Source organism: Quercus lobata, chromosome 2, assembly GCF_001633185.2.
Source record: "Quercus lobata isolate SW786 chromosome 2, ValleyOak3.0 Primary Assembly, whole genome shotgun sequence".
NCBI classification, from domain to species: Eukaryota; Viridiplantae; Streptophyta; class Magnoliopsida; order Fagales; family Fagaceae; genus Quercus; species Quercus lobata.
The window spans coordinates 85,668,832-85,684,233 of record NC_044905.1 but is presented as its reverse complement, the minus strand read 5'-3'; the positions used below and the strand labels follow the sequence as shown (position 1 = coordinate 85,684,233).

At 36.2% G+C, this 15,402-nt stretch overlaps 1 protein-coding gene across 1 annotated transcript; it reads right to left on the bottom strand.

The window, feature by feature from the left end:
- On the bottom strand, nucleotides 1-14,054 carry LOC115976956 (aldehyde dehydrogenase family 2 member C4). Its single transcript, XM_031098531.1, has 9 exons — nucleotides 13,884-14,054; nucleotides 12,322-12,464; nucleotides 2,475-2,858; nucleotides 1,704-1,793; nucleotides 1,429-1,602; nucleotides 1,197-1,334; nucleotides 828-971; nucleotides 663-724; nucleotides 1-468 (listed from the first exon to the last, which is right to left on the bottom strand). The coding sequence occupies exons 1-9, from the start codon at nucleotides 13,984-13,986 to the stop codon at nucleotides 195-197; spliced, it is 1,512 nt and encodes a 503-aa protein (XP_030954391.1). The 5' UTR covers nucleotides 13,987-14,054; the 3' UTR covers nucleotides 1-194.
- Between the last annotated feature and the right edge of the window lie 1,348 nt (nucleotides 14,055-15,402).

Genomic DNA, 15,402 nt, shown 5'->3' with positions numbered 1-15,402 from the left:
AGGTTAGACAATCCCCAATTTTCACAAAAGGATCTGTAACTTCATTGATATCTTAAATTATTTTTTGGAACACAGATTAGTGGTGTATGTCACACACGGTAGTACAATAGGCCTAGAAACTAGGAACTTTATTGCACACGTTATTATATTAAAGGGTGAATTCTCCTTTTGCCAGGCCTGAAGGGATATAAAATTCAAAGCCAAGGAGAATTATAAAGGGGAGTGACAACCGACTTGACTTGAAGATACTTGTGAAGGGCTTCTAGTCCAGAATCTCTTCCAAACCCACTCATCTTATACCCACCAAAAGGGCAGTCATTGCCGAAAGCAAAATAGCAATTGATCCAAATGGTGCCGGCACGGAGTGATCTTGAGACAGTGTTAGCCACATTCAAGTCCTTTGTAACGATGCCTGCTGCTAGTCCATATCTAGTACTGTTGGCCCTCTTAATCGCCTCATCAATTGTTCTGTAATTGTTCATGAGATAAGCCAACATAGTCAAGCACTTGTATAAATCCCCAACACTATTTTGCGCTATTGTGTTCATTATAATACACTTGCTCCATATTTTACTTTCTAAAACCATAAATTGATAAATGAAAGCATTTTATTCTAAAGTTTTGATCAAAGAAATAAGAGGATTAATGAAGAATGTACTCACTTGAACTTTGCAAGTGCCAGAACAGGTCCAAATATTTCATCCTTTGCTATAAGCATATCTTCCTGATCAAGTCATCAATAGAAATATATCAAGGGAGGGAAAGATAAACGGACTTTAAAAATTAAGATCTTCAGACGCATGTTGTAAAGTGAAAAATATATAAACCTTCACTTCGGCGAAAATTGTGGGTTCAACGTAGTATCCCTTCCCACCCAATGCCAAGGGTTTGCCACCAGTTAATAGGGTGGCCCCTTCTCTCTTGCCATGCTCAATGTAGGTAAGAATTTTTTCAAACTGCTCCTTATCGACCTGCAAATCAAAAAAGAAATAAAAATGTTGTTTTTCATTGGAAACCTACTAAGGGAAAATTGTTAGCTTAGTACTACTACTTCAGTATAGATTGCAATTTTATTCAGATTATAGGATAAAATTTATAAGTGGATTAAGAACTCTGTTGTATGTTGCTCCCTAAAGCCCCATGTTTGGTTTCCAAAGAAGAACAAAATCTTGAATCCTCTCACATCATGATCATACCTGGGGTCCTTGTTGAACTTTAGGATCAAAAGGATCCCCAACTACCCATGCTTTTGCCTTTTCCACTAATTTCTTCACAAGTTTGTCATATATCCCTTCTTGAACATAAACACGAGAACTTGCCACACATATTTCTCCCTGAAAAAATAAAAAAATGTCATTGATGTACATGTTTTTAGTCATTAGTTTTCTAAAATGTAAGTCGATGAAAAAATGAATAGAAACACTTCACCTTATTATATAAGATGCCGATGAGAGCAAGCTGAGCAGCCATATCTACATCAGCATCATCAAAAATTATGAGGGGTGACTTGCCTCCTAATTCAAGTGAAACCACTTTCAAATTGCTTTCTGCTGCGGCCTTCATAACTATACGGCCTACTTCTGTGGAGCCGGTGAAACTCACCTGAAAAGAAAAAAAAAAAGAACAAATTTATAGCTAAATAATTTTCTCGAAAAGATTCACATATAAGACAAACATATATTGTAGTTAAAACTAGAAATTACCGCATCAATGTCCATATGAGAGCAAATGGCAGCACCAGCCGTTGGTCCAAATCCTGTCACAACATTGAGCACCCCATCCGGAATACCAGCCTTTAAAAAAAATAAATACAAAATAAGATCAAAACAGTTAGATCTCATAAAATCGAAAGCAGGCCAGTTTATCAAAAGGGAAACAACAGGGTTTATTACACACAAGTTATTAGGCATAATTTTACGAACGCAAAAAACAACTTGATTGTAACTTGAGTTAGAAATTGTGAGTTAGTTGTTTTTATGTTTATGTGTAAAACTGTATAAAATAAGGTGTGTGCAATGAGTTTAATCCAAAGAGAAAATCTAAGAATACTATTATTTTTGCCACAACTTGCCAAACTATGTGTAATATAGAAGAAGAAAAAATTTTGTGGATTCATATGAAAATAATAAACAACTCATTCACAGTTTGACATATCAAAATTGTGTCAAAATTATAGTTTTAAAACAACTTGAAAAGATAAATTTTAGAGACAATTTTTGTGTCGCAACTTTGAAGCGGTCCACTAAAAGTGGTATGAAAAACATAATGGGATGGATCCACTACATCATCAAATTGCGGTCCTAAAAGAATTGTTGAGGAAAACCTTATTTAAATCCCATGTTCCCCACTTATTATAAGAACAAAACAAAACAAAAAAAAAACAAAAAAAATGTTGGGAATATGAATAGTGTTTGAATTAATTCACCCTTAAGCGTTTGCAAAACAGTAAATAATCGAATTGTGATGCAACTTACAAGCTTAGCAAGATGAGCATAATAGAGAGCCGAGAGAGGAGTTTGCTCAGCGGGCTTAACGATCATGGTGCACCCAGCAGCTAAAGCAGGGCTAACCTTCAAGAAGAACATGGTGGTGGGAAAGTTCCAGGGAATAATGTGTCCAACCACACCAATTGGCTCGTGCAATGTGTATGCATGGAATTCACGTGACATTTTAAGTACATCTCCATGAATTTTATCTGCTGCACCTGCATAGTAGCGGAGAGTATCTGCTGAAGAAGGAATGTCCACAGCCTTGCCCATACTGAACAATTTGCCAGCGTCAAGGGTATCCAAGGCAGCTAATTCTTCCACATTTTGGTCAATCAAGTCCGCAAATTTCATCATTCTCTTTGATCTCTCCTGACAACAAATAAGGGTCACCCAAAAGTATGAGTTTTTAAGAATTAATGGCAGCTAATACTACTGATCTACTACTACCCATCATTAGATAGAGTAGGTTAAAATTTACTAAAGAAGTAGTTAAGATTTAAATATAATAAGAAAACTCTCTCCACTTGATGCCTAATGCTATGTTAGGGATGTTGGGGGAATGAGAAGAAGTAGAGTAGAGGGAGAGAAAGTAATTCAAATACCTTGTTTGAATGTTTTTTAAGGAAGGAGGGAGAGAGATTTGGAGGGGTTTGAACTACTTCTAATCCCTCATTTTTAATTCCTCCAAATTTGAGAGATTTGGAGGGAGAGTGGAACATAAAAATGTTTGACCAAATGAATTATCAAATTTACCCTTACTATATTAACAAAATTACAAATGAAAAGACTAATTATTCCCCTCCCCCATACTTAATTTTAAAAACATCCAAATAAGGTGGAGGATAACCATTCCCCTCTACTCTCCTTCCCTCTACTCCCCTCTATTCTCCTCTCTCTCAAAACTTCCAAACATAGGGTAAGAGAGTAATGCTAAAACCACAACTTTTCTCACAACTTTTTCCGCAATTTGTTCACCTAGCAGGTAGTGAGTGACAGAGTTGTGAACTTGCTACTTTTATTCTACCACTCAAAACTTGTTACATGAGTAAGTTGTAACAAAAATTGTGGTCCTAGCATTTTCCGCCTAAGGCTCCCCCATTGCACAAAAGCCCCCAAAAGTTGTACTATTTGTCTATATAAATGTGAAGGTGTGACAGTGTGAGACTAGCTGAATTAGAGACCATTTCCAAGAAGAGTCCCAAAATTGTTTTACCCAAATAAAGGCAGCAAATTACATTCTAAAGTCTAAACCTTATAATTAATTGGTGTAACTAATAAAACCCTAAGATTAAAAAAAAAAAAATCCTCAAATTTTAAAATGTAATAAATTAGTTATTATCATTTTAAAAAGAAATTAATAATTTTTCATTTTGAAAAATGGTTTTTAAATTAAAAAATTATAATATATATAAAAATTTAAACAAATATTATATAATTGGTGTTTAAAATATAAAAGAAAGCCTTTACTTAAATTCTTCACCTATGCCTCAAACAATATCAGGTCAACCCTACTATCATGAAGGTGTGACAAGTTTCCTTTTTAAATTACGTTATTGTTTTAGAACTTAAATTCAAATTACTCCTACAACAAAAAGTAGCTCAAATTTTATTTAAATTTAATATATAGTTCTTGGAATTAATATTGTGTGTTCAAACAAAATTGAAAGACAGATATTTTATAAGCTTGATGCAAATTATGTATTATCCCGTTACGTTTTTCTTTTATGACCGAACCAAGATTTTATCTTTGTCAAAAAAAAAAAAAAAAAAAAAAAAAAAAAAAAAAAAAAAACTACCATGCAACATTAGAAATATAATAAGATTTAAAACTAGATTAATATAAAAATAAAAATAAAAATAAAAACTAATCAACATAATATAAAAATAAATAAATACCCAAATTTAAATAATTTTTTCTTAATATATTTCAACCTCTTTTTTTTTTTTTTTTAGAAGAAGCCTCAATATTATTAAGAAAGAGTAGTCAAATCAGATAATATTACAACATTTAGGTGAGAGCTGGAAATATCTTTCATCAACATTGAAAAATATGTGACATATTTAGCATGTCGAGCAAAATTATGGACTACAAAATTGTCATGACGTCTTAAAAGGAACTTCACATTAATTCTTTTAAGATTTGTAAATTACTCTTGATTATGTACTATATTTCAAAGCGCAATTTCCCATTTAGTCTACAAAATTAATGAATCAATTAGAAAATAATCTTCCATTTTACTGTGAAACATAGTTTTAATAATTTTCATGGCTAAACAAATTAAATATCAACAATTTTAAAAATACTTAATCTTAGGCACTCAAAATTGTGGTCTATATTAATATGCCATATTCTGCTAAATTCTAATGTGTTGCCAAAGTTTTTTTTTTTTTTTTTTTTTAATAATTTAGAAAACCTCAAATAAATTGTTTGTGTAGATTCATATCGGCATGAATTAGATCCCAAAATTCCAAACTTTTAATTATAGGTTCCAAAAAAAAACAATAGCCAAAGTGGCAAACTCATAGCCAACTGGATAATAATAATAATAATAATAATAAATAATCCACATACAGTCATTTGAATATAAAAATTGTCAAAACTATCTAATACCAATATATCACTTATAGTTTATATATATATATATATATATATAAAGCAAGAATTTTGTTACATAAATGGTTTTTTATTTTGAGAGAGAATTAAAAATGTGTATGGATCGGGTTGTATTAAGTTGGAGGGTTTATTCAATTCAACCTGATCGACTTTGTCGGATTGAGAGATACCCAACTCAACTCAATCTAACCTATCACATGTGTAAAAGCCAACTCAACTCAATTCCACAAATTGGATTGAGTTGGAGAGTTGTAGTTACATGTTTCATATCTTATAAAAATTTGAACTCTCTTAAACTATTTAATCTCTTTTTTTCAATTAATTATAATTCACATAATATACTTAAATTATATTAAAAAAATTCTAAATTCAACAAAATTATTCTTAAAATACCAAAATAAAATGTTAAAATAAGAATAATGAAATAAATTTATATATGATAAATTGGGTTGAGCCAAACTAGTTGTAACAATTAAAATAATATTGTGGGGCCCAATAATTCATGGACCAGGCCCATTCGCCCTTAGAGAGTCCAAAGGCCCGAGCCGAGAAGAACTACGGCCCAAGCTCTACAATGCAGAGCACCAAACATTTTTGTGGTGTAGCCGAGGACAACTCAGTCCTCGGCAGATCCAAAACCTCACCAAAAGAAGAAGGATAAAACCGGTATAGGGCCAAGCTTAAAAGAGAATCTAAGAATATCCGGGAAAGCTGCTCTCATTGCCATTCAATGCGCTGCCCCTGACAGAGCCATACTCTGCAGCCTTATCGACCATCCCCAACAATTCTGGGATTAGACTGATGGGACAAATATCAGTCTTGTAAAGATTGACCCTACACGTGGACGAAGGACAGTTAACGCAGACGAGTATAAAAGAAGAAAGTAAGTAAACCTAAAAGGGATCCCACCTCCAAAACAAGAAAGACGACATGGGGGAGAACATCTCAGTAACACCGGACTTCACTGAAAAAAGTCCATCGTTGGGTAACCGGGGTAAGACCTCAATGGTCCTCGGATCACCTCCGAGGAGTCCCATCCCATAGGGTGCGACGCCTTAGAGCTTAAATATTCAAGCCCAACTCCTTTTTTCTACATGAATTCCTCTAAAACCAGGACCGGGCATCGCCCCGTGACCAACGGCTAGCTTTTCAAGCCCACTCTCTACAAATCATATTGTGAGGGATCTTTCATGCGCGAGCCCAACATCCTTATGGGGCCGCCAGAGAATTGTGTCCTTACAATTGGCGCCGTCTGTGGGGAAGCTTGCGCGTTGGCGCAGGTGGCGGTGGAATCAACTCATTGGCAAGCAGAAATTTCTGGGATCTCCTCTGTCTCCGGTGACATATGGTTGTCGCTCCGACGAAAACTTCTGCTAGGGGCTACGCCTCGCAGTACTAAGGGCGCGGGCATCTCTAGGGGCTTCCGGCCTCGAGCCAACTTTCCCCGCCCTGGTGTAGGGGTTTATGGTCGAAAAAAAAAAAAAAAAAAAAAAATCTTTGGACAGAACCAAGGCCTTGCATGGTCCTCGAACTAAGCCTATGGGGAAACCTACATAAAAGATATAAGTTTTGGACAGAACCAAGGCCTTGCATGGTCCTCGGACTCAAGCCTATGGGAAACCAAGTACAAAAAAGAAAATCTTATAAGTTTTTGGGCCTAGAACCAAGGCCTTAAATGGTCCACGGACTCAAGCCTATGGGGAAACCAAGTACAAAAAAAATCTTATAAGTTTTGGACAGAACCAAGGCCTTGCATGGTCCTCGGACTCAAGCCTATGGGGAAACCAAGTACCAAGTTTTGGACAGAACCAAGCCTTGCATGGTCCTCGACTCAAAGAACCAAGTCATAAAAGATTATAAGTTTTGGACAGAACCAAGGCCTTGCATGGTCCACGGACTCAAGCCTATGGGGAAACCAAGTACAAAAAAGAAAATCTTATAAGTTTTGGACAGAACCAAGGCCTTGCATGGTCCTCGGACTCAAGCCTATGGGGAAACCAAGTACAAAAAAGAAAATCTTATAAGTTTTGGACAGAACCAAGGCCTTGCATGGTCCTCGGACTCAAGCCTATGGGGAAACCAAGTACATAAAAAGATCATAAGTTTTGGACAGAACCAAGGCCTTGCATGGTCCTCGGACTCAAGCCTATGGGGAAACCAAGTACATAAAAAGATCATAAGTTTTGGACAGAACCAAGGCCTTGCATGGTCCTCGGACTCAAGCCTATGGGGAAACCAAGTACTATGGCACATAAACCTCAAGATCCATCCGAAGAGAGCTCCTCGTTAACAGTTGGGTCAATCCCTTAATTGCATGGGTTCCCCGGTCTACCCTCGGATCCCCCGTGCCAAAGGGAATGATGCGATACGGTACAGCATATTACCCGAAAGCACAAAGTCCTTCGCTACTCGACTATCATCTCGGACGAATTGTTTAGAGTTTATCGTTCTCGGGAATTGGTCTAGCGTGCATCGCGCAGCACTCAACAGCTATCCCGGTTAGTTCCATGAATTTAATCTATTGAGGATTACCATTGTTATACTTGATAATATTTGCGAGTTTAAACTAATAAGGATTTGTGTTAAAGTATTCTTCTGCCCAGAATATTGTTAAAGGCAGGCTTAGACTTAATGCTCAGACCCAAAGTGGTTGTTGCAAAAAAAAAAAGTATGTATGAAGAAATAAACACATCTTTTATTAAGACAAAAGAACAGTACAGTGTACAATAAAAGCTGAAACAAGCTTACATTAGAGTTAACTGCGTAAGCAAAAGAAAAGTACAAAAGAGTGAAGATGATGCCGAGGAGATAGCTCAGAGGAGAGATTGGCTACTGTTCCAAGATGTCGTCTAAGGAAACTATTCCTCGACGCTTCTACGTGCCCATAACTCAGGCAGCCAAAGAACCTGACCTCAGGCTAACACCATCTACAGAAAAGGTGCAGGGAGCCGGAAGTTGGGAAGCCCCCGCAGAAATTTGCCTGCTATAAGGCAGACGGCGCTGATGGCGGAAATTCCTTCTTCGGACATACCAAAAATCTGGCATGACCAGAACCTGCTTCGGATTTTGACTAAAAGAGGGAGAAACACCCTTTCCCCTCTCTCGAACTGGAATATTCTCTTGAATTTATGCCTCCTTTGCCCGTACCCCACTATCTGGAGTCTCAGGAAGACACGGCGCCTTTGTGGCGGAGAGAGTTCCTTTGCCCCAACCCTCGCCTCAAACATGATGTACTAGGAGAGGAAACTGAAGGATTTGTGCGAAGGTAAGACAGCTTTCTCTCCTATTTATTCAAAAAGCTAAAGTGGTGGCATTTAATGCACGCAACGTCCCAAGGAACGCTACGGACAAAATGTCTCCGGCTCGATTTCCCACGCCATCTGCAATATTAAAGGAGCCTCGTGAAGGCGCACCTCGAACACTGGGACGCCAAAAAGTACCGCGTGACCAAAGACTACGGAAATGCCTCTAAATCTGTGGGCCTAATAAATTCGCGTCCCAGGCCCGTTCTACATGGAGGCCCACGGACTACGGCCCACGCCGGGGAATAACCGCTGCCGAGGACAACCTCCTGCTCGGAAACTTGTGAGATACCTGAGGAAAGACCAAGTGCGTAAAAAGAGCATAAAGTTTTGGACAGAACCAAGGCCTTGTATGGTCCTCGGACTCAAGCCTATGGGGAAACCAAGTACAAAAATTCCTATTACTACAAGACTTTGGACAGAACCAAGGCCTTGTATGGTCCTCGGACTCAAGCCTATGGGGAAACCAAGTACAAAAACTCCGATTACTACAAGTTTTGGACGGAACCAAGGCGTTGTACGTTCCTCGGACCCAAGCCTACGGGGAAACCAACTACTCGGATAAGAAAAGGTTTGAATTTCGCAAGATGGGCTACTTGATAAAAGGTCAGGTCACTTCATCCGCGGCTTAAACACCCTAAAGGGTTAGGCCCAACGAAGGTGTAAGGAAGGTGCTAGAACGCCCCAGTATTCATTGGCCTAAGAGGGCTGTTCATCTGGTGGGTGATATGTCTTCAAATGGTTATTTCTCACACGGCATCAAGCCTTCAGTTCTCTCCTCGGCTAGCATGGGTAATTATTACTTTTCACTGGTCGGCCTTATTATGCCAAGCATTTTTATTAGAGTTATGGCGACATCTTTTTTACTATCAAGTATTTTGGTCTTAGTTGACATTGATCTAGATGCTATATTATTGTGCCGAGCGGCGCTTGCAATTTTATAAAACAGAGACAAAACATGCAAAATGAAATAGAAACAACTTTTATTAATATGAAAAATTATTACAATGTACAAAAAGGGGCTTCAACAAGCCTATACAAAAGAGGGACTGCCGAAGCAGCACTGACATCCACAGTACAGATAAGCAAACGGTCAAGCGCCTTTTAAACTTGTCTTCAAAGTCTCTCCAATCTCTACCTCATTGTTGCTCATACTAAGAGAAGAACTCGCTTAAAGAAAAAAAAAGAATGAAGAAGAAGGAAATAGTAAGGAAGAAATCAATGAAGAAGATGGAGGAGATGAATGAAGAAGATGGAGGACATGAGTAAGAGAAGGAGGAGAAGAAGAGGGGGAGAGATGAAGAGACAAAGAGAGGAGCAAAAAAGGGAGAAGGACAGCACCAGGGCGGAACCGGTGCTGGGAAGACTATAAGAGGAAGGCGGAGGAGGGCACCAATGAGCAAAGAGAGGGAGAAGCAGAAGCACTTCGCCCCTGCCTCAGCCCTGACTCCTAACACACTGGTGCCATGTTAGGTACGCTCGTGAGGAGCCGAGTGGTGCTGATATTGGGTGTTCTCGACTCAGTCACACCGAGAATTCGACGTGACGAGCCCCTGCTTCGGATTTTGGCTGAAGGAGAGGCGGGACAGATCTTAAGTCTGCGCCACCCTTGCCCTGATCGAGCCATTTCAAGCTTTATCAGAATATGGTGTTTTGAGGAGGGGCATGGCTCCTTCATCATTCGTTATGGTAGGCGTATACTGATATGGTGTCTAGCAAACGGGCTAAGTAGACGTTAAAGGAGGCTACGGGTTTTAGATCTCAGAAGGAAGGAAAGGAGTCTGCACGAAAGTGATGGCCTCCTGCTTGCCTTCTTATAGGAAGGGCAAAACGGAGGGTATTAAATGCATTCAAGTTTCCAAAAGAATCTGAAGAAAAAAGAGACGTCCGTTCCATTTCCCCACCTTATCAGATGAGCCGCCGGACATAAATGAGCCTCGTAAAGGGGATTCATTAAGGGCGTGTCTGGGACAGCCAAGCGACAGGAGTAGATCGCGAGCAGATTAAACGGAATCCCTTAAAAACCGGCTAACTTCCTGGACAGGTGGAGAACCGCTCACATAAATGCGGGGTTGAACTAAATAAGCCATATTAAGGGCCCGGGTTTGTCAAAACCCTCCTTTCCAACCCGGAAGTCGGATAGAAGGGTTTTGAGGGGCTATTGTGGGGCCCAATAATTCATGGACCAGGCCCATTCGCCCTTAGAGAGTCCAAAGGCCCGAGCCGAGAAGAACTACGGCCCAAACTCTACAATGCAGAGCACCAAACATTTTTGTGGTGTAGCCGAGGACAACTCAGTTCTCGGCAGATCCAAAACCTCACCAAAAGAAGAAGGATAAAACCGGTATAGGGCCAAGCTTAAAAGAGAATCTAAGAATATCCGGGAAAGCTGCTCTCATTGCCATTCAATGCGCTGCCCCTGACAGAGCCATACTCTGCAGCCTTATCGACCATCCCCAACAATTCTGGGATTAGACTGATGGGACAAATATCAGTCTTGTAAAGATTGACCCTACACGTGGACGAAGGACAGTTAACGCAGACGAGTATAAAAGAAGAAAGTAAGTAAACCTAAAAGGGATCCCACCTCCAAAACAAGAAAGACGACATGGGGGAGAACATCTCAGTAACACCGGACTTCACTGAAAAAAGTCCATCGTTGGGTAATCGGGGTAAGACCTCAATGGTCCTCGGATCACCTCCGAGGAGTCCCATCCCATAGGGTGCGACGCCTTAGAGTTTAAATGTTCAAGCCCAACTCCTTTTTTCTACATGAATTCCTCTAAAACCAGGACCGGGCATCGCCCCGTGACCAACGGCTAGCTTTTCAAGCCCACTCTCTACAAATCATATTGTGAGGGATCTTTCATGCGCGAGCCCAACATCCTTATGGGGCCGCCAGAGAATTGTGTCCTTACAAATATATATATATATATATATATATATATATATGGTTTGAAAGGTCCAGGCAAAATAACTAAAGAATTTTCATTTTGCACCTTGGAATTGACGAATCAGAAGGTTGACTTATATAAATCTTCTTATATATCCTTGAACCGACAATCTATTAGTTTTCCTATTAATAAATGTAGTATTTTTTTAGGTTGGATCACCTTTCATTTGTTGACAGTGAAACGTATGCCCGTCAAGTTTGTTGTAAGTATCAATTATCAACGCAAAAAGACGTTTACAATTTGTTATATACATTATATTATATTATTATATATAAAAAAATTGGGCGATCTCCTCAAGTATCAATTTTTAGACTTATCCATGTATAAAAATACAATTTGACTTAGAAGATCTGATGATGTATGGCTTTGGATTTGTAGTAGATTCTTATTCGATTAATGCTAAATAATGCTACCTACACAGGGTGCGACCGAGCGGGCTTGCGGCTCGTTATGGAACATTAAAAAAAAAATCAACAGAATTTATCTCCAAAGATCAAACTAGTTGGGAAAATACTCAAAGAGATCACCATCACGTGCACTTTCAGTTGATTTTCTTAAAAAAAGAGTATACTTTTAATTATGTGACCTTTTAAATTTTAAATAATCTTTTTTTTTATTAAATTTTTTAAAATAATCTTATAAATCACTATCGAATGAAATGGAGAAAATTTTTTTTTTTTTTTTTAATACAAGATAGAAATTATACTCCAATCTAAACTCTTTTTTTGGAGACTTGAATCTCAATTCTTGTCACTCTTACTTTACAAAAATTTTGTACTTATAGAGCGATCATCACATTAAAAGTGAGTGGTGGTGAAAATTCTTTTAAATTAGTTTTGAAGAAAACTTTGTCCTAAAACAAAGGCACAAATTTAGGGTACTCTAGTCAATATTTAAAGGTGCAGTATAATAGATTGATAGGGCAGAAAACAAGAGCATTAATTCCAGAAAGAGTTACATACGGAGCCAGGCAAGCGAGGCCAGGGACCATCATCGAAAGCATGACGTGCAGCATTTACAGCCAAATCAACATCTTCCTTATCTCCTTCTGCAATCCTCGCTATTACCTCCCCTGTTCTTGGATCCATCGTCTCGAATGTTTTACCTATTTTCATTTTTAGTTTTTTCAGATTTCGGACACGAAAAATATATATATATATATATATATAATATTAATTAAAATGTTTGTATCACAGTCCGTAAGCAATGACAACAAAATACATAGTCAACTTTCCATGTATTAATTACCTTAGTCGGCTGAAAAAAATAAAAATAAAAACTTTCATCATTTCTTGCCTTGCTGATGAAATAAGATTGAAGCCAACATGCCAACATGCACTATTCTATTCTTCTCAAAAAAAAAGAAAAAGAAACATGCACTATTCTATTAAATATATTGTTTTTCTTCAAATAACTACCATTTGCTCAGGAACTCTTTTAAACAAAAAAATATATTGTCAAGGATACAATTGACTTAGACTTATTTCTAATCCAGCAAGCATGGTATTCATCACTATATCAACTCTATCTGTAATATAGACTGTATTTCACAAAATTTTCACTTTGAAATAATTATATTAATATATAAGGTCTGAATTTTTTTTTTTTTTTTTGGTGAAAAAAGTGATTTAATTATATAGACTTAGGAGCTAATATATCTGTCCAGGAACCATATCAGATAGATGCATGGCTAGTTACAAAAGGGACCATCAGGTCAAAAAAAATTTAAAATGCAAATTAGCCATAGATAAATGAATATTAGTTTGTATCGACTTTTTTATTTTCTTCTCGTATGTTCCTTGGTGAGGGGTAGAGAGCAAGTGGATTTTAATAGTAATTAGGAACAAGTTTTATTTCTAAGGATTCCTCTATTAGATTTATTTTATTTTTAAGAATCAAGATAAGGATTATTTATTATTTTTATAATGGGAATCAAGATAAGGATTTTGATTTCACTGGAAAATTCATTGTTTCTTTCCTCTAATGACTCTTATATCATAATAGCATATCCTAGAAATATATAAGTAAATCTTTTGAATAAAAAATTCTTTATTTTAAAAATTTTTCATTTTAGAAAACTAAAGATATAGAAAAGTTTTCCCCCTTTTAGAAGAAATAATAAATGTTGATTTCATGGTTAGGAGTTAAGATATATATATATATATATATATTGTTTTTATTAATTTTAAATATATACGTTGTTATAAGTTAGAAAAAAAAAATGGTTGCAGTTTCAATGTAAAATGAAAAAAAAATATATTTAATAAAAAATAAAAAAAATCGGGCGTGTAAATCCACACAACTCTACAACATTACAAGGTATGAATTTTCCAATATTTCTTTTCTCTGTTTTCACCGTATCATAAACTGCTTATCATATAGTAATCTAATATTTTATTTAATCATAAACTACGAGTCGGGGAAAAAAACATAGAAGGAAGAGTTAAAATATGATCTGAAACTATTCTAAAAATATGAAGCAAACCAGAAGGAAAATCGATCGATCACAGAGAGAGATTAAAACCTGAAATGGAATCAACAAATTCTCCATTGATGAAGAGCTTGGTGAACTTAATGGTCGGGATCTTGTCAGAAGAATCCAAGCTGTCATTAGCATGACTCCCCATGTCTCGATCTCTTCTCTGTCTGTCTGTCTCTCTCGTTTGTGAAGGAGACCACCTTTCTTTTATTCGGTGTTCTTAGTAATAACTAATATGTAATGCACATTATATAGAGGCACGTAAGGGTTGTTTTCATTTTTTTTTTTAAATACAAACTCACTAGTATTGCTCATTCTCAACCAAAAAAAAAAAAAAAAAAACTCACTAGTATAGCAAGCGAAGTCAACAAAGGGATATACGCGTCCAAAAAGCATTAGACGGTAAAAAATATTTTTTATATAGTTACCAGGTTGGAACATGGAACTTGGGAGTATAACAAACAGAAAACGACTACCACGGATATTTATGATTTTTTTTTTCTCGTCCTTTTCTTGGTTTGCGTCGTTGTTTGTATTATTGTATTGTATATATAAATCCGTTGATAACGGGCGAACCTTAAGTAATTAATATTTTAATTCCCTTTTTTTTTAATCTTTTTCTTTTTGCGTTTTTGGTGATCTTAGGATTTATTTAGAATAAAATTTAGTTATAAAATTAATTGTAGTTTTAGACAACAATCATACTTAATATTTTTTTATTGAAGGTGAATTTTGACAAATCCACCATTAAATCATTTTTTCTTCTTATATTCTACATGCTTGCAAATTTTTAAAAAAATTAAAAATCAATAGTTATGTTATTAATAAATTGTTTAAATTGCAAATTTTTGTAATTTAAAATTATACATAAAATATAAACTTATAAATCATATAATAAATAATATCTTATTGACACAAATTTTGACATCTATATTAAAAGTGTAAAAAATATACAATTTAACAATTAAATTTTTAAAATATATAGTAATATTTATTTTATTAAGTACAGTTATAGCCTTAGGCTAAACTTTATTCATTTATTTATATATTTTATTCCAAAATAACAACAAAATTATATTTTGCGAATCAAGTGGGGTTATATTGAAAATGACCCACAAACAAATATGGTACTTACATTTTATTTATTTATTTATTTATTTTCTAGGGATAGGATCAGAGGAATGAATGCTTACAGTTGAATATTTAAGATAGCGCTATCAACGAAAGTCTTTATGCATAAGAAAAGGCAATAATTAGTTTAGTGAAGCTTTATGCAGTCACATGAAAAATGCAATAATTAGTTTAGAATAATGTTAGGGATATTATAAATTTGGGTTGTGCTCATGGGTGGCGTTACTTTATACTCGAGGGTTCAATTGAACCCCCTCACTTGAAGTTTTTTTTTTTTAAATTTTATATATATAATTTTTTTATTAGTATAATTTACCTTGAAGATATGTTTGTACACTTTGGCTTAAATCTTGCACACTCATGGCCAAGTATGCAGAAAGAGGCACAAGAATATGTAAAAATGTGTGATTAGTGCCAGAGATTTGCTCCAAAC